This window comes from Mobula hypostoma, chromosome 2, assembly GCF_963921235.1.
Source record: "Mobula hypostoma chromosome 2, sMobHyp1.1, whole genome shotgun sequence".
Lineage (NCBI taxonomy): Eukaryota > Metazoa > Chordata > Chondrichthyes > Myliobatiformes > Myliobatidae > Mobula > Mobula hypostoma.
Window position 1 is genome coordinate 222,163,828 of NC_086098.1, and position 19,038 is coordinate 222,182,865.

General features: G+C 41.8%; 1 protein-coding gene across 5 annotated transcripts in view; it reads left to right on the forward strand.

Moving 5' to 3' along the window:
- The window catches only part of LOC134342867 (solute carrier family 12 member 5-like), a 1,196,244-nt gene that overhangs the window by 1,049,030 nt on the left and 128,176 nt on the right, over positions 1 to 19,038 (forward strand). For all 5 annotated transcript variants that reach the window (XM_063041525.1, XM_063041526.1, XM_063041527.1 and 2 more), the window contains exons 6-8: positions 3,964 to 4,094; positions 9,888 to 10,129; positions 14,296 to 14,507. In XM_063041525.1, the coding sequence (XP_062897595.1) occupies positions 3,964 to 4,094; positions 9,888 to 10,129; positions 14,296 to 14,507 (585 nt within the window). The remainder of the gene's footprint in view (positions 1 to 3,963; positions 4,095 to 9,887; positions 10,130 to 14,295; positions 14,508 to 19,038) is intronic.

Genomic DNA, 19,038 nt, shown 5'->3' on the forward strand with positions numbered 1-19,038 from the left:
AAGGCAGATGTACATGACTTTCCATTCTGTCTCTTTCCTGTCATTACGAGAAAGGGCAACTTGCCTTTCTGTAGCATTTTCCATAATCCCAGGATACCCTGACATCCCTTCTATAAAATGCAGTCTCTATTACAATGTAGGAAATCCTACACCCAAATTTACTACAGCGCTGTTCGCTCAAAGGCATTAAAATAAAAGGACAAGCAAACTCTGAAAATAACGAAAACATGCAGATGCTGGAAATTTGAAGTAAACTCAATTTCTCTGTAACTTGACCTTCTGTGAAAAAGGTTTTTCCTCTGCAGAGCTGGACTAACTCGGCATGTCCTACAACCCCACACCTTACGATATATTATGTTTCCAGGTTTACATTATCACCTTCTAACTGCCCCCAGTAACTCCACAGATTATGAGACCCCTATGTGATCCATGCAGCAATGCTGACCTCCCCTATCAGAGCTGTTTTCTTTGTCCTATCCATCCCTTGCTCCTTCTCCCACCTTTATGCAACTTAAGGGTTACCTGTCTTACCCCCTTTTTACACCTACCTGTGAAGAAGTGTCTTTGACCTGTTTCTCTTTCCACAAATGACATTGAGGGATGAATATCATCCAGTACACTGGAGAAACCAATGGAGGAACTGGAGGAAGAAACTCTCTTTCAACAATGCCAGAAAATCTTTACAGATAGCTGAGAAGCCAGAAGGGAGTGCAACAGAGTTTCTCATCTGAAATATGATTCCTCAACGCCCCGCCCCAACTCAGCTCTGCTTTGTGTCGATTTGACTCTTGAGCCTAAGTATCTGGAGACTGGACCTGAACACATAACCTTCTGATTCCGAAGGAAGAATGTGAGGAAAACGACACTGGCCCCTCATGTTAAAATGAATAAATGATAGACAAGTAAACTGGCGTTTCAAGAATGAATAGACAATAAATTAAGAATTTTTAAGACTGAAGCAGAAGGAAGAAGGCCATTCAGCCCCACTTGCCTAGCCTGCTATTTATGCTTTTACCTCAGTGCCGTTTTCCTGCACAAAACTTGTATCCATTATTCCCTATTTTCTGAAGATGTAACAATCTCAGACATATCCTGAGACTGATGCTCCATTGCCGCGTGAGTGGAGAATTACTATGAATCACTGTCCTCTGGGTGAAGAAATTTTCTCCATAGCTGGCACCTCAGGCTGAAGCTATAACGCCTGGTTCTTACCGAGGGAAACATTTACTCCACCTCTGCCCAATTAAACCCTCTAAGAATTTTGTGCCTTTCTTATTCTTCTGAATAGGCCCAGTATATATAATCTCTCCCCATATGGCAAACCTAACTTCGCAGGAATTCATCAGGTGAACCTTTTTCCCACTTCATCTATATATATTGTATGTCCCTCCTTAAATAAGCAGATGTGTATAAAGCACTCCAGATAGTTGAGGATATGAATGATTTTTTCACCTGTCTTCACGGTGCTATCCATTTTATTTCTACAATAAAAGGAGCAGATCACTCCTAATTATGGTCCCTGTCCTTTCTTTTAAAAGTAGAGTCCCAATTTTTACAATAACTAAGTGATTAATTCAAACCTAGAAACCTTATTCAATCCATCCTGTTTGATCATTTTAAGAGACATTTATTCTTTGAAGCCTGTTCTAAATATTAATGAGCATAATTGCATAATCTTATGGCTTGGAAAATGTGAACTTATTGACTAGAAGTATCTACTGGCAGGAAGGGGCACTGCGGCTTTAGACTCCACCATCTCCATCGCCTGCCCTCCATCACAGATATCTTCAAAATTAATGCCTCAACGAACTGTCATTCATCATTAAGGATCTTCACCACCCAGGACGTGCCCTCTTCTCATTACTGTCTTCAGGGAGGAGGTACATCTTTGGACAGGAGATTCTTGAGTCCAGTCTGACAGTGTCTGCTGAAGAGCAGAAATTGCCATGATGGGGAAGAGTGAAGACCCAACTCAATGTTTTAGGAATAGTTTATTCCCCTCTGAATGGTTCATGAACCCGTGAACACTACCTCACTATTCCTCTTTCGCACTATTTGTTTATTTATTCTTTCTTGTATCTTATAGTAGTTTTTAAAGTATTGCCCTGCACCACTGCCACAAAACAAGTTACATGAGATACAACAGGTCAGTGATAATAAACCTGATTCTGATTCGAGCTTTTTCACCTCATTTCCAGTGATGGAATTCAACAACAGTCTGAAGGTGAGTTACAATGTGGGAGATAATACTCCCTCCTGATCTAGTGGACCCAAGAATTCATGTGATTCCAAATGCTCTGTCACTGAGAGAAAGTCACAAAGCCTCCCCCATCATGGTGTGTGTGTGTGGGTGTGGGTGTGTGGTTGTGTGTGTACGTATATAAGTTGAGCTGCATTCTATATTGATTTGGAGTTTATAGATATACAGAGAGGAGTGTAATATATTTAATACTTCAGTAATATTTGAGTAACATTGTAAATCTATTGTTTGATTAAGCATTCTTTGTAGTTTACATAATTCATTATGGGTTATATGTAAAAGTACATGAATGGCATACGTCATTATGCCATCACATCATATGTATGCGCCTCACTAAAGAGAACTGAAGTAGACATGTTTTTCCAAGCTCCAGTGTTTTTCTTTCTATTAGCTTTTGGAATTATAGAACATAACAGCAAAGTTCAAAATAAATGTATTATCAAAGTACATATATGCAACATATTTTTGCAAGCTTTCACAGGAAATACAAAGTACAACAGAATCAATGAAAAACTACTCGCAAACTAAGAAAAACAACCAATGAGAAAATAAAACAAACTGCAAACACAACAAGAAAACATGCTGCCACAGAGCAGTGGAGGATAACTTCCTCGATACACCTGAGCGTCAGGGTATCAGAAGCTTCAGGATCGTGTTTCGGTTGCAGGAGGATTAAAGTGACACCAGTTGTCTGTTGAAGGCCATACTCTACTGGGATGACGATCTAAACCACCACATCTCCAGGCTGCTTTTCCCTGGGACAGATGGAGGTTCTCATGTTCAGTGACACAGCAAAGAAAGACTGAGATAGATGATCGACAACTTAATGCCGAGGCAAGCAGTTGCCGGTGGTGAGACCAGTCTATATTAAAAAGTCGAGATCGTGGGTCTCGCCAGCCTCACCTGAATCTGGTTCTGGAACCACCTCCATTTTGGCCTCCACCACTGGCAACAATGCCTTTTGTCAGAGTTCTGAGCACTGAAGCTCCCACCCTCAATCTCAACGCACCTTCCATCCTACAAAATATGCCTCAAGACCTATCCCTTTAATAGATCTTCAGATCGTCCAGTGTAATATTTGGTTTGGGCAGTGGTTAGCTTGATGCTGTTACAGCACCAGCCATCACTGATCGGGGTTCAATTCTGGCTGCTGCCTGTGAAGAGTTTGTGCGTTCTCCCTGCGACCGCACAGTTTTCCTCAGGGTGCTCCGGTTTTCTCCCACATACCAAAGACCGATGGGTTAGGGTTAATGAGCTGTGGGCATGCTTTTTTGATGCCGAAACTATGACAATTCTCACAGGCTGCCCACCGCATTGCTCATTGATTTGATTTGATGCAAGCAACACATTTCGCTGTATGTTTCCGAGTACATGCGACAAATAAAGCTAATCTAAAATCTCCTTAATATCTCAGAATGTTGTTTGTTGTCATAAGATCTTGTTTCATAAGAGTTCTGTGATATACCTTCATAATAGCTTCTATTAAAGCCACTATGTAAATGCAAGTTGTTATGTAACAGATTATGAGTTAAAGCTCAAATTTGTTTTGTTTAATTCTCAAACAAGTGTTGTGTACTTTTAATATCACTCTATGAGCCTCTGATCTGATCTCAAAGCAAATCAAAGAGCAGTGGCCACATTGGACATACCAGTTCAGCATTAACATTCCCCCACCCTCTCTTTGCTTATTGTGTTTCCTGCAGCTGGCGGTTCCTACTACATGATCTCCCGTTCGCTAGGTCCCGAATTTGGGGGTGCAGTGGGACTCTGTTTCTACCTGGGGACAACGTTCGCTGGTGCTATGTATATCCTGGGCACCATTGAAATCCTGCTGGTGAGTACAGGCAGCAAGGGCTGGAAGGGGCGAGAGAATGCTTTTCTGTAACATCTTTCATGCTCATTGGATGCCCCAAAATGCTTTACTGTCAATGATATAGTCAGAAATTGAGTGCTCTTTACTAGAAAAAAGATTTAAGATAAGACCATAAAACACTTGAGCAGAGTTAGCCCATTTGGCCCATAAAGTCCGCGCCACCATTCCATCATGGCTAATTTATTATCCCTCTCAACCCTATTCAGTAGGTTTCAAAGGTACATTTAATGTCAGAGAACTGTATACAATATACATCCTGAAATTCTTCTTCTTCGCAAACATCCACAAAAATCAGAGGAGTACCCTAAAGAATGAATGACAGTTAAATGTTAGAACCCCAAAGCCCCTCCAACTCCCCCTCCCATGCACAAGCAGCAGCAAAGCAACGATCCCCCCTCCCCCACCAGCAAAAAAAGCATCGGCACCCCCCACCAAGCACTCTAGTGTGCAGCAGAGCATAATAAAGACACAGACTTGCAGTACCCCAAAGACTACTCGTTCACCCAGTATTCAACATACCACAGGCTCTCTCTCTCCCTGATAAGGGTAAAAGATGTGTTTCTGTTTGACAGTGAGAGGGGAGACATAACAAAACAACTCGCTGATTTATGGTGTTAAAAGTCTGTTGCATCGCTTTTCTGAGCTCTGTGCCTCTGGGCTCACAGCCAACAGCAAACCCACTGCTTCCGATCTTCCTTGTTCTCCCACGACGCGTCAGGCGGCAGTGGCGGCATCCACCTTGAATCCGCCCGCCTCCAGAACCACGAAAATCCGGCACCCTGAGGGCGCACTAGTCTTCTAGGCCACGTCCTTGGCCTATCGAAAAGTGGCCGGCCATGAGGCCCTGAAAGCGGGTCCCATTCCCACAAAAAACCAAAGTCAGAGTGTAAATGCAGGCCAGGGTCTTCAAAAGAACTTTGAAAGGGAAAAAAAAGGAGATATCAAAGATAGAAATAAATCTGTTTCCGAAGATGCAAGCAAAGGAGTTGCCGTTTAGTACCATCAACACACAGCTCCACCTTCTGGAATCTCCTGCCTTCTCCCTGTAACCTTTGATCCCCTTACTAATGAAGAATATTTGAAACTCTGCTTTCAATATATCCAGTGACTTGGCCTCCACGGCTGTCCATGGCAATGTATTCCACAGGTTCACCACCCTTTGACAAAAGAAATTCCTCCTCATCTCAGTTCTAAAGGGACGTGCTTCTATTCTGAGGTGGTGCCCTCGGGTCCTAGACTCCCCCTCCATAGGAAACATCTTTTCCATGTCCACTCTATCTAGGCTTTTCAATATTCAACAGGTTTTAATGAGATCCCCCTCTCATGACGTACCAGTAGAGAGTACAATCCTTGCTTAGGTCACTGTGTTAACTATAGTTAAGAGAAGCATAGAAAAGTGAAAACCACGAGCATGATTGAACATAGAACATAGAACATACAAATCTACAGCACATTACAGGTCCTTCGGCCCACAATGTTGTGCCGACCATGTAACCTACACTAAAAACTGCTTAGAATTTCCCTAGTGCATAGCCCTCTATTTTTCTAAGCTCCATGTACCTATCTAAGAGGCTCTTAAAAGACCCTTTTGATTGAACCATGGATTCACTGTATCTGGCGCTGCAAATGGCCTCCCACCAGGCAGCCACGATCTCGGTTTTGTAAGTCTGTGAAATGCTAGCTTCTCTACCAACAGTGATTGCCCATCTCGGAGAAAAATCCACTCAGAGTTGTCTAGAATTTCCAGGAATGAGGCACCAGGGTCCTGGGTGCTGATCCAAGTAAGACAGGAGAGATGCAGTGAGAGGAGAGGCGGGTAAATGAATCAGTCAAGTGAGTGAGGTGGGTAGTGGTGAGAAATCATGTGGTACGACCTCCAGAGGAACATCGAGCCGGGAGTGGTGGTTGCCCAGGTACTGGGAGCAGAGCAGCGGGTGGAGGCAGCACTGCCAGAGATGGAAGGAATAGCATTCCCGGCGCAGGGAACTGTGACAGGAGGTGCAGAGAGGTTCCCATTTGGCAGGGGAGAGGTCTCACCGTGGGACTTCCTGGGTAACGGAGGCCAAACTATCCTTGTGGGGTTCAGACTAACATTCTGTCAATGAATGAATTATCTATTCAGTCAGTGTCCTGTCTTGGATGACTGAAGTACTGGAATTGGACAAGAGCTCCTCTGCTTCTATACGTCTCGATAACTGAGAGGGAAGAAAGATAAAGTTTGCAAAATCCTCTTCTGATGTAACCTCTCCTGGATTTCCCAGCAGCTGCCATAAGTCACCAGATTTACCACCTGCTGTTACATAGGGTTACCAGCATACCGCAGCGAGGACAACCAGAGACAAGGACAAAGATGACAGGCAGGAACCAGCTTTCCCAATCCTCAGAGAGTGCTATGGTCTGTATGGGGCAGTTGGAGGATAGGGAGACCCCAGGGGTGAGGGGTGGTAGACTGTTTGGTCATCACTCCAGTCCCCTTCCTGGAGACTGATTTGAGGAGCTCTCCAACACAGCACTGGAGGGGAAGGATGTGGTAGCCATGTGGAGTGACAGCCTTCCACCAACACCATCACAGCTGCCGGCTTAACTGGCCTCCTTGTTGCGCACTGCGACCCTCCTCTCAATGAGGGATCCGCAAAAGTCTTAATAAGAACCCCTTAAGACCATAACACCATAAACTGTCAGGGCATATTTTGGCCATTTGGACCATCAAGTCTGCTCTGCCATTCAATCATGGCTGATTTCTCTCACCTTCCCTCCAAAACCTCAAACACTTTGCCAATCAGAACACGTCAATCTCTGCTTTAAGTACATCCAATGACTTGGCCTCCACAACCCTGCACAGTAATGAATTCCTAGGCCTTTAAGTATCCTGTAGGTTTCAATGAAATTCTACCCCACCCCCCACCATCCTTCTGAACTCCACTGCCACTACAGCCGCTTTCTCAAGTGAATGTTGTGCACTATTGAACTTGCTGCTAAATCCCCATGGGCTCACAGGTGACGAAAATAAACCCACTAAAACACATTCCGTTTTCTGCCCACAGCCCACTCGACAATGACTGAACTATGCCTAAAACAACATAAAAAATGCCATTCAATCCATAGAGTCGGTGCTAGCTCCCAGCATTATGAGACCCATGAAGCCTTCTCCTTATTTCCCTGGAATGCTGCATCCTTTATTCTCTCACACGCATCCACCATCTCTCCTTTCAATTCTTTTTACCATTTACCTGCACCATGGAGTAAGTTGCAGTAAGCCCCACAACCTGCCAGTATATTTTAAGGAGAGTAGAGGGAAGTTTTGATAGGGGGGTGTGTCAGAGGTAGGTTTTTTACACAGAGAGTGGTGGGTGCCTGGAATGCACTGTCGGGACTGGTGATACAACAGGGACACTGGGACTCTTAGAGAGGCACGTGGGTGTAAGCAAAATGGAGGGTTAAGAGCTGTGTAGGAGGAAAGGGTCGGATTGATCATGGAGTAGGTTATATAGGTCTACACAATAGCATGGGCCTAAGATCCCATATTGTACTGTACTGTTCCATGTTCTGTGTTCTATGTGGGAGGAAACCTATGCTGTCCGGGAGGGACACAGTGCAAACGTCACTGTGACAGGTCAAGGTCATAGTTGGGTTACTGGAGCTGTGGGACAACAGTGTTGTCCACTGTTCTTCCCTGCTGTCCACATCTGTTCATGTGCTGCAGTCAGGGAAGTTCACTCATTGATTCTGGGGCTGAGACGACGTCAGCTTTAATTGTGTAAAGAAATAATTATCGTAAACAGTGTTTGTTTGCACAGAATAGCTCTTTTCTTGCTGGAGGATAATAATTACAATAGCAATTGCTTTAATGATCAGCGCCTGCATCACCATTAGCTGCGTAAATAAATGCAAAGTGATACCGGGCATAGAGTTGAGGAAGAACTCAGGAGTGATTACCAGTCAGTGCTGACTTACAATCTAGGTCAGTATCATAGAGCAGGGGTCCCAAACCTTTTTTGCACCCCGGACCGGTTTAATATTGACAATATTCTTGTGAACCGGCCGACCCGGGTGAGCGGGGGGTGGTGTAATCACGGGCGGAATATGGGTGAAACTATAAGTCACTTATAAGTGGCTAATAATACACTTAATTTCATTTCTAAAAGGGTCTATCTAACGAATTTAATATTAAACACACAGCGCATATCTTCCTCCCATGAATATAGTGATAAGTCAATTATAAGTCACTTATAACTCAATAGCATCATAACAATAGAGGACCAGAAAATAATCAGCTGTAATGTTCTAAAAGGCAGGAGACATTTGGAATTCTCTACAAAAAAACAATACTTAATCCAGACCAACAGGCAATTTCTGACACTGCCATTGATAGAGCTTTGCTCAGGTGGGTGCTGAAGGATACTGAAGATCAAGTCGAGAAATGGAATTGAGCTGCCCAACTGTGGTGGCCTGATCAAAAGGCAGGGTAGACATGATGGGCCAGACAGCAGATTCCAAATCATTATACATAGAACACAGAATATTAGAGCACAGAACAGGCCCTCCGGCTCACAGTGTTGTACCGATCTTTTAACCCTTTCAAGATTAATCTAACCCTTCCCTCCTAAATCACCCTCTATTTTTCTATCATCCATGTACCTATCCAAGAGTTTCTTAAATACCCCTAATACCTCTACCACCATCTCTAGCAGGGCGTTCCATGCACATATCAGTCTCTGTATAAAAATACTTCTCTCTGACATCCCCCTTTACTTTCCTCCAATCAACTTAAAATTATGTCCCCTGGATTTTCCATTTCCTCCCTGGGAAAATGCCTCTGGCTGTCCTCTTGATCTATGCCTCTTATCACCTCGTACACCTCTATCAAGTTTCCTCTCGTCCTCCTTCACTCCAAAGAGAAAAGCCCGAGCTCATTCAACCTCTCCTCATAAGAAATGCTCTCTAATCCAGGCAGCATCCAGGTAAGTCCCTCTGCACCCTCTCTAAAGCTTCCACATCCTTCCTATCCTGAGGCGATTCCATCTGAAAATGTAAAGGACTAACTTGATTAATATTCTAAAGATATAACGGCAGTGTTTCATTGAATGTTGATAACAATGACTAAAGTTTATTTGTCACATATACATCGGAACTTCAAAACACACAGTGAAATACATTGTTTGTGTCAACGAACAGCACTGTCCAAAGGTGTGCTGGGGGCAGCCCGTAAGTGTCACCAGGCTTCCAGCACCAACATAGCATGCCCACAATTTACTAACCCTCAACCATATGTCTTTGGAATGAGGGAGAAAACCCATGTGGTCATGGGGAGAATGTACAAACTCCTTACACCTACCCACAAATCACTTATCCGATCGATCCACCAGACTAATTCCCTCTCCAGTTTTCACTCTCTGCAAGGGCAAGTGCCGATGGAGGAAAGGGCTTTGGGATTACTTGTGTATAGAAGCCATAATCTTCCATATACAGTGGAAGACCTTATACATAAGAGGGGGCTTATGCAATGTTAGTACAATGCTTTGACTCATATTTACACATGCAGTGACTTTCCAGCCCACTGTTTTCCATTCACCCACTATGTTTTGATCCATCCTGCTTGTCTGATTAATAGTATCTGCAGCTCACATTGAGCGGCTAGGTGGGCGTCCTCTCATTTATTTGTGACAGCACTGATATCTATGTTCAAATGAGTCTAAAGGAAAAAGTGGCAAAGTATGTCTTCAAGAATTCTGTAACTGCCTGTACTTTTTACAGACTTACATATTCCCCAATATGGCAATTTTCAAAGCCGAGGAGGCCAGTGAGGAAGCAGCAGCCATGTTGAATAACATGCGTGTGTATGGAACGTGTGTCCTCACCTGCATGGCTCTGATAGTCTTTGTAGGAGTCAAATACGTCAACAAATTTGCCCTGGTATTCCTGGCATGTGTCATCCTATCCATTCTTTCCATTTATGCTGGAGTTATCAAATCTGCATTTGACCCACCAGACTTCCCGTAAGTATAATACTACAGAGTGACAATGCAATATTTATTCATATTAAATCACCAGTCATGGTGCCTGAGATGTACCATGAGGTAATGTAAAAACTGGAATTGGCTGGACATGAATTGAATTCAAAACCTAATTTCATTCACTCACCTCTGTTTTCTGCACAGATTACCTGGGCAGGTTAGCGATAAAGAGCTGAATGTTATAAATCTGAAATATATTTTTAAATGGAAAAATGCAGCAAAATGAATTGCTGCACTTGATATATTTGCCTTACAAATTCCCATAGATAATGACTGACGTGCCACAATGAATCTGAGTTTCCAGTTTATCTAGATCCAAATGAGGAGGTTTGTTATGAATCCTTGTAACAAGGGAATGGCAATATTGTATTCCGATACAGTACAATAAAAATGAGCAAAACAATAAATAAGACAAAAAGTTCAATGCTTTGAATGGATTTGAAGTATATCTTATTCAGTTCATTGTGGATGTTCAATGAAATACCCACCTCCATATTTTTCTAATAGAATTCAATAGTTTCACCCATGGAATACCAGCTTAAAATTCATCTATGTATCCCAATGGCTTAAATGTAATAACTCTTATAAAAAGCATTAGACGATTTACTTTTTTTCTGGCAGATCAATCCCACCTACTAGTTTTTTTAACTAAATCACTTTATGCTTTCTCTCTAATAATGCATCCAATCATTTTATTGTGCTAAGTTCAAAGACCTTTTCTGGTAAATTAATTCAAAATTTCTTCATTGCTTTGGAAGTAAAAGTTCTGATTTATCTTATTTTTTTTCATCCAAAATGTGATTACTTATTCTTTTTCTGTATTGAACAATTTGCCTTAATCATAATCTTGTTATTCTGAAATACGTAAATAATGAAATCTGCTAAATTCCCATGACAGGAGCATTTAAACTGTTGAATTGTTTGCTTTTTTAATAGATGCCATTCAGAATTAGAGAAGTCTGTGAAAACAGAGCAGTGGTTCCTGACACTAGTCAATGGGCATTCTAGCTCCTTAAGCACCTGCTTCCCTCTATAAACATCCACTGGTCAGTTCCTTAAAGCAGCAAAGTCCTGTGACTGCCTATGGATAGCTGGTTGTGCTACCCCCATATCTTATCTTTATTTTTATTTCTGTTTCTTCTGGGTGAGATTATTATTTCTTTTGGGTGAGATTTCTAACTAAATTGCCTCAGCACCTCAGATCCCCTGTCATCTTTGGCCATGATTACCATGAACCACATGTTGGGAGCCACTACAGTGGAGAAATGTACATTACTCAGTAAGGGTGAAAATATATTTACAAGGAATCATTTTGCAACTTAAGGTTCCAAAATTCTGATTCTTATGAAGTAGAGTTACAGTTGTAGTTTCATTCCTAATTACAATTAGTAAAGGCAATTCTTTCATCAGTGTTATATTTCGATCTGAATTGCAATGCAAGCAAGTGCCTTCAGAAATTACAAACCGTGAAGGAAAAGAAAGCAAAGCAAATGGGAAAATAGAGCTAGAATTACAACACCTTCAGCAAAGGTTTTTTAGGATAACCTGATGATGGAATAACCCATATCACCCCAGAACAAGACAGGGTTAGCACTCAAGTATAGACTGTCCAAGTGGGAGTTAAAGCTCATGCCTCATGCCCAGGTGATGGTTACACGAGAACACCCTAGGTTTTTAATGACATCATTATCACTAAGTACTCCTCCCTCCGTGTTCTTAGGTCACCTTTGACAAAGTTGTAGGAATATTCCAGCCGAAAAGAACATGCCAATAAGAATAGGGCAGAGACTAGCTGCTCTGCCACAAGTGGCTTAAAGCAATTGACAGGCTTGGAGGAGACAATCAGCAGGGGTCATTTCAAAAGAAGCAGATGTAGTTTTATTATCACTTGGCTGTGAAACAGATGGCTTAGATCAGATTAGTGCATCCTGGATCTAACATTCCAAGAAGTCTAAAGATTGATATCCATGTTTTTGAATGATCAAACACACTTGAAAGAGAATAGAAAACATAAAAGGCTATACAAGCAAAGATATGAGAAGGATAGGTGTTTGTATGGGATGTGATTTCACCTGTATAAAGCAACGAAACTGAACAGGGTGTGGCGGGATTTGTAGGACTCTTTAGTACTGTACTCGGCTTGTAATCTTGTGCAGTTATTTTTTTAATTAAATGAGACAGATAACTCAGATACACAGTTGAATCTGATTTAAACTTTGCCATGGAAGATGCTTCCCAGTTAAGTGTTTGCAAAGCCTTTAGGAAGCTTTCAATGTTATAACTTCATGGTGACAGGGGAAAGGGTCGTGTACTAAGATTACCAGAGAGCATTTGCCACTCAAAATCAGAACTTGTGGTACTGGAAGTAGAATTATAGCATGGACTGAAAACCAATAAACAGGCAGGAAACAGAGAGCAGAAATAAAGGGATAATTTTTGAAGGATCAAAGTTTGTGTTTCAGCTATTGGCAATGCTTACCAGTGTCTTGGATGAGCAAGTTTTAAGTCTGCTGATGATGCCAAAGTGATTTCATAAATTGGGAGCTGGATTACAGTAAAGGTTGCATCAATTTGCAGAAGGTTAACTGTGAGCAAGAAGAAGAGAACATTTTATATGAACAAGTGTTAAAATATCCACTTTGATACGAAAAGCAGAGGATTAGAATAGTTTTTCAAACTGCCACTCTGGAAATAGTTGATCGTGAAAGGAATGAGGGTAACTTTGTAAACAAATCAGCAAGTTAACCTACTGGTACAGCTAGCAGTTTGCGAAAGTGAAAAATTTGTTAGCCTGTTCTTGCAAAGGATTGAAGTAAAGGAGCTAATTAAAGTTTCAACACATACATCCAACTCTGATGAGTCCACAAATAAAGTACTAGCATAGGTTCTGCCTCTTTCTTGGAGCAAAAGAGTTTCATCAGAGAGATTTCTGAGATGATAGAGTTGTCCTGTGAGGAGAGAATGAGAGCCTACATCTGTATTATATAGAAATCAGGGAAAAAAATGAGCTATAATCTATTGAAATTTATTAAGGGGCTTAACAGGTGAAGTGTTTCCTCAGACTGTAAATGAAGAAGCAGATGCCATTACCTCAGGGGTGCAACATTTGACATGAAAATGAAGAATCCCTGGTAGGTTCTGAATCCTTAGAATTCTGTACCCAATCGATGCTCAGGCAGTATTTTGGACACTAAGGGAATCAAAAACATCCAGCTGCTTGTGGCCACGGTATTCATTAATAAAATGGACTCAAACAGCCAAAAAGCTCGGTTCCCTTTTCTTGGGAATCCCTCTCCTTGCTGTGTGTATGGGCAGTTTACAAACTCAGTTTATGGAAAAGCTGCCTTAATAAACTGATGCAGATCACCTTACAGATCCATAGCATAGTTCATCATAAACTCCAGCTTCAAGAGAATCACAGGCTCAGTTTCCAAGAATGCGTTCCTGAAATGGAGACTAAGCTAATCTGTTCTGGAGGTTAGCAGTGAGTGGATCAATAGGGCCCTGGTTTTAAATTGATAAAAGAGCATATGACAGTAGGAGTTTTTGTGTTTCTGTCCAGTGTCTCTCTGTAACGACCTCTGTCTACCCACATGCAACACATTCTGATCTTTGTAAAACTTGAAAAAGAAGGAGGCAGGCCTTTTATCTTCTGAAACCGCAGGTTAAACCTCCCAAGCATGTCTTCAAGCTTCTTCAGGGACAGCTAACTGCCAGGAATTTGTCACTCACATTCTGCATCAAAGAAAATTAAACCTTTGATGTTCACGACAGCTAAAACACATCTCCACCATAGATTTTGAACATCACACTGCATTTTTTTGCATCGTGCCATAAGGCGCATAAGATATAAGAGCAGAATTAGGCCATTCAGCCTATCTAGTCTATTCTGCCATTCAATCATGGCTGATTTTTTTTAGTTCTCAGCCCCATTTTCCCACATTCTCCCTGTAACCGTAAAACCTCCTTACTAATCAAGAACTGAAGAATGGAGCTCATTTACCATAAGCACTTTCTTTTGAGATCTACTCGAAAATATGATGGGTTTATAAGGAAGGTTAACTTCCAGGGAACATTTATCATTGTGGAGCAGAGGCTTATTTGCGTTTCATAGATCGCTGTTAACAGGATGTTCTCTCTATCTCCAGTGTCTGTATTCTAGGGAACAGGACACTGTCGCAGCATGATTTTGACATATGTGCCAAAGTAATCACGGTGGCCAACGAGACTGTGACCACCAAACTTTGGCAACTCTTCTGCTCGTCTAGTTTCCTCAATGCCACGTGCGACGAATACTTTGAGAAAAACAACCTTACTGAGCTGCAGGGGATTCCGGGAGTCGCCAGTGGACTGATCACAGGTAATGGACAATGCAAGGAACCGTAGAAAGGTGTGGGCATTTCGTGTGCAAGCGGTCAGCATTGATGTCAAATTCCCTTCCTTCTCTAGCCATATTTCACATCTATGCTGGCTGTGCATATTGAGAGCTGTTTAGGTGTGCCCTCTCCGTCAGATGCATAGCTGAGGGAAGAACCAGCAGGCTACGCAATCTTCAGTTCCCCACAGCCCACCAGGGCACCACATTCGCAGAGGTCACAGGATAGCTGGACCTAAACTTGGCTGTTTTGTTGCATTCAGAGGGTAATGGTTGATGAAACTTATTTTGGCTGCAGACCCATGTCTAGTAGCGTTCTGCAGGCACCCATACTGAGGCCTCTGCTGTTTGTGATATATATAAATGACCTGGATTGGTGGATTAGTACATTTTTAAACAATACAGAGATCGTTGGTGTTGTGGGTAGTATAGAAGATTGCCAAAGGATACAATGGGATGTAGATCAGTTGCAGATAAGGGTGGAGGAATAGCAAATGGAATTTAATCCAGGCGAATGTGAGTGCTGCACTTTGGGAGATCAAATGTAAAGGAACAGTACTCAGATCCTTAACCATATTAATGTACAGAAGGATCTTAAGGTCCAAGTCCATAACTCTCTGAAACAGACTGCACAGGTTGATAGGTTGGTGAAGAAGTGTGTCTGTGTTTGCCTTTCTCAAGCAAGGAATTGAATTCAAGAGCCAGGAAGTTCTGTTGTAGCTTTATAAAACTCTGGTTAGGCTACATCTTGGGTATTGCATTCAAAGTTCAAAGTAAATTTATTATCAAGTACATTTATGTCACCATATACAGCCCTGAGATTCATTTTCTTGTGAGCATACACAATAAATCCTAGAAACACAATAGAAGCAACGAAAGACTGCACCCAACAGTTCTGGTCACACCTTTTTCGGAAGGATGTGAAGACTTTGGAGAGATTGCTTAGATGTTGCCTGGATTAGAGAGCCAGTACTATGGGAACAGATCAGATGAACTGGATTGTTTACTCTGAAGTGACAGAGGTTGAGGAGAGACTTGATACAAGTTTATAAGATTGTGAGAAGCAAAGGTTGAGTATCCCAGAGTCAAAATGTCTAATACTAGAGAATTGAAGATGTTTGAAGTTAAGATGCAAGAAGTTCAAAGGAGATATGCAGAGCAAGTTTATTACATAGTGGAGGCAGATACAATGGAGGCATTCAAGAGCCTCTTAGATAGGCATATGAATGTCCAGAGAATGGAGGGATATGGACCATGTGCAGGCAAAATGGATTAGCTTAATTAAGTGTCTTTAGCATAACTAGTTCAGCACAATATTGTGGGCTTATTCCTCTGCTGCACTGTTCTACGTTCTATGCTCTGTGAGAACATAAAGGTTCTGAAGCCAATTGTAAAGCACCCACAACTCAGATATCTAAGCACTTCCCAGAGTCTGATCTGAGGAGCCATGTACATAGCTCAGTGGCCATATGTCACCTCGTAGACCTTCAGCCTCTACTAACTGGAAGTGCAAGAGCAGTCCTCAGAGAAACATCACCATGTTGCTCTTCTAGTATTGTGTATTTGTATATCTGTGCACTTGCAATGCTACTGTGATGCAGTAATTTCCTTTGGGATCAATACCTATCCATCTGTCCATGTCCCAGTTCCTCCCCCAAGCCCTGCATGTCCTGATCTGTACCCTACTCAAGATCAGCAGCAAAGTTCAAAGTAAATCTATCATCAAAGTAAACCTCTTCACTTCCAGCACCAGACAAGTGCCTTCACCAGAAAATCTGTAGGTTTGATGTTGGCTTGCCAGTGATGCTGACCTGCCATGATTGAATTTTAAGACATTTCACCAACAATTGTAAAAGCAACAGAACTGTGTTCTCCACCTTACCCAAACATCATTTAATTCATTATAGTTAAAACTACAGAAGCACCCAACTATACATCAGAGGCCAATGTTCTCCTTCTGCATGATCGACAGAAATGAATCAATTAGTGAATGTTCATGTAAGTTGACTGGGAAATAAAGTAGTATTACCAAAAAGTAGGTAATTCTAGCCTATTGCTTTATGCTGAGTTGTAAAAGGCAAAATAGACCAAAAAATGAGAGCATCGTGATAAATTATTTTGGCAATTGCTGGTCTTTAGAAATCAACTTGCTAGGGTTGATTGAAGTGATTTCTTCCGGGAAAAGCAATTCGGAAAGAATTATGTATTTTTCTTATGCAGATAAGACAGCTGAAATCCCAGCCAGACCACTTTTCAAACATCCAAATAATCTCATATATGGATCTAAATGTCAACTGTAACCTTCACTGTCAAATCTGTCCTAAAATTCAAATGAGACATCCATGCTAACATTGCCAAACCCAACTCCGAAGTCAAAACTGAAAGTAATCATTTTCCCAAGAATAAACTTATGGAACTAATGGGGATAGAAGAAGAGAACTAAGCGTAGGATGTGGTTTTACTGATTCTCACCATTCTCATCTGAATGACTCCTGGGTGCTCTCATGTATGTTTCAACATTTGGAAGAGGTGGCTGGCGGAATGACCACTGAATTTCAGGATGTATATTGTATACATTTCTCTGACATTGAATGCACCTTTGAAATGATTTCTAAATTTTCACCGGAAACGTGAATAAAAGTGAAATTCCACTCACTGGAGGTGAATCTTGCAACTCCAATGTCCATACAGCTCAATCCTCCATTGTTAGCCTTGTGGGTTTTTCCAATAGATCAGCTATCATCATCTGAACTTCCAGAGTCGCTATTCATCTGTAGACAGGGCTCTTGCTACTCATGATGTTATTTTTGATGAAAGCATTGAAATCACATTCTTTAAGTGAACCTGACTGACACTCCCTACCTGTTCTCATCTTCCACCCTTTATCATATCTCCCCATCATTGTTACATTGTGGTTTTCATTGGAAATTCACACCTGGATTCTTTGGGATTTCTTTCACCATTCAGCATCTTCCCTTTCCCATCTCTCATTTAGGATCCTCATTTTCCAACTCCTACCAAGGACATTTATTACTGTGAAAACATTGCTGCTTCCCTCACTCAACCTCTTCAGTGGAAGGCTTCTCAGTCTCAATGGTTTTTCCATCCATCTCAGTCAATCACTACCTCTCTCTGAGTACTGCCATCCCTTCCTCACTCTGTCCCTCATGATGGATGAATTCCCATGCCTCATTGATAACCACCGCTTGATCTTTATGTTCCACGTAATCTTTGCTACTCCCATCACCTGTATCACAAAAATGGGGCGCCTTGGATCCCTACCACTGGCATTTCCCTTTCATCTCCCAAACACAATCTGCCTTGGCATTGGAAAAAACACCTCCTCCCAAATCCCTCAAAACTTTCAAATCTCAAGCACCTAACCATTAGCATTCCACATTCCTGCAACTGCTAAACACTTTTCCCTCTACCTCTAATATCTTAGCTAAAGCCATTAAACCCACAACTCTTTCTCCTTAGTATGATCCTTCTCTCCATTTCCATTAATAAGTGAATCTGGTACCAAAATCACTTTGTTATTAAACCCAGATCATTCCTGGATTATTTTTCTCCACAACAGAACGTCTTCTGAAACCTCTTCTAGCATCTCTCTGATGGAAGTGGATGGAGTCCTTGGGAACTCTTTCTCATGAAGACTAAGGGCATTCAATCAGTTGCCCCAGGTCTTACATCCATTCCCATGATTAACAAGGCCAAAATTTCTCCAAGATAGTTTTTTTTATCTAGTTTTTCCATAATTACTGCTAATGCTTATCAGTCATCTTGTCCATGACACACTCTCCCTGCTCTCTCAATTCTGAACTGTTGACAATCCAATTTCCCATTATGGCTTTCAGGTTAGCTGATCTTGTTAAGAATTCTCTCTCCTCAGGTGCTATCCACTTCTGCTAAGGATGTGCTGACATTATTCCTCATGTCATTGATCATTTAGTTGTTTACCATCTCCAACTTCTCTCTACTGACCAAAATTCTTAATCTTAAGATTTGCTTTCCAAATCCTTGCCAATGTATTTTAAACCTAAAAACACTGATAGTCACAGCAATGACACCACACATTCTGATTGTGCAGGAGTGCTCCAAAAACCCTGCAACCTCATCTGTTTTCATTGCAAAGCAGGAGACCATTCAGCCCATGGACACTATGCCAAGTCCTGGATCATTCCCACTAGCCCCATTCTCCTATCTATTTCCCTGTAGCATTTTCATATGGCCAACAATTCCACCCCTTCCCCATTCTCCTGCCATTCACCTACACAAGAAGCATTTAATATCATGCCTTTTGGTATGTGAGAGGTCACGTACAACTCCACACAGACAGCATCCATGCTCAGGACTTAACCTGAGCCTCTAGTACTGTGAGACAGTGGCTCCACAAGCCGCATCACCCTACTGCCCAATATTGAAATTTTGGCTACTAAACTAACGAAGCTTCTTTCAGCTTTGGCCCATTGTTTTATTTCCACTGTTTTACTTGTCTACATGGAATGTAAGTAAT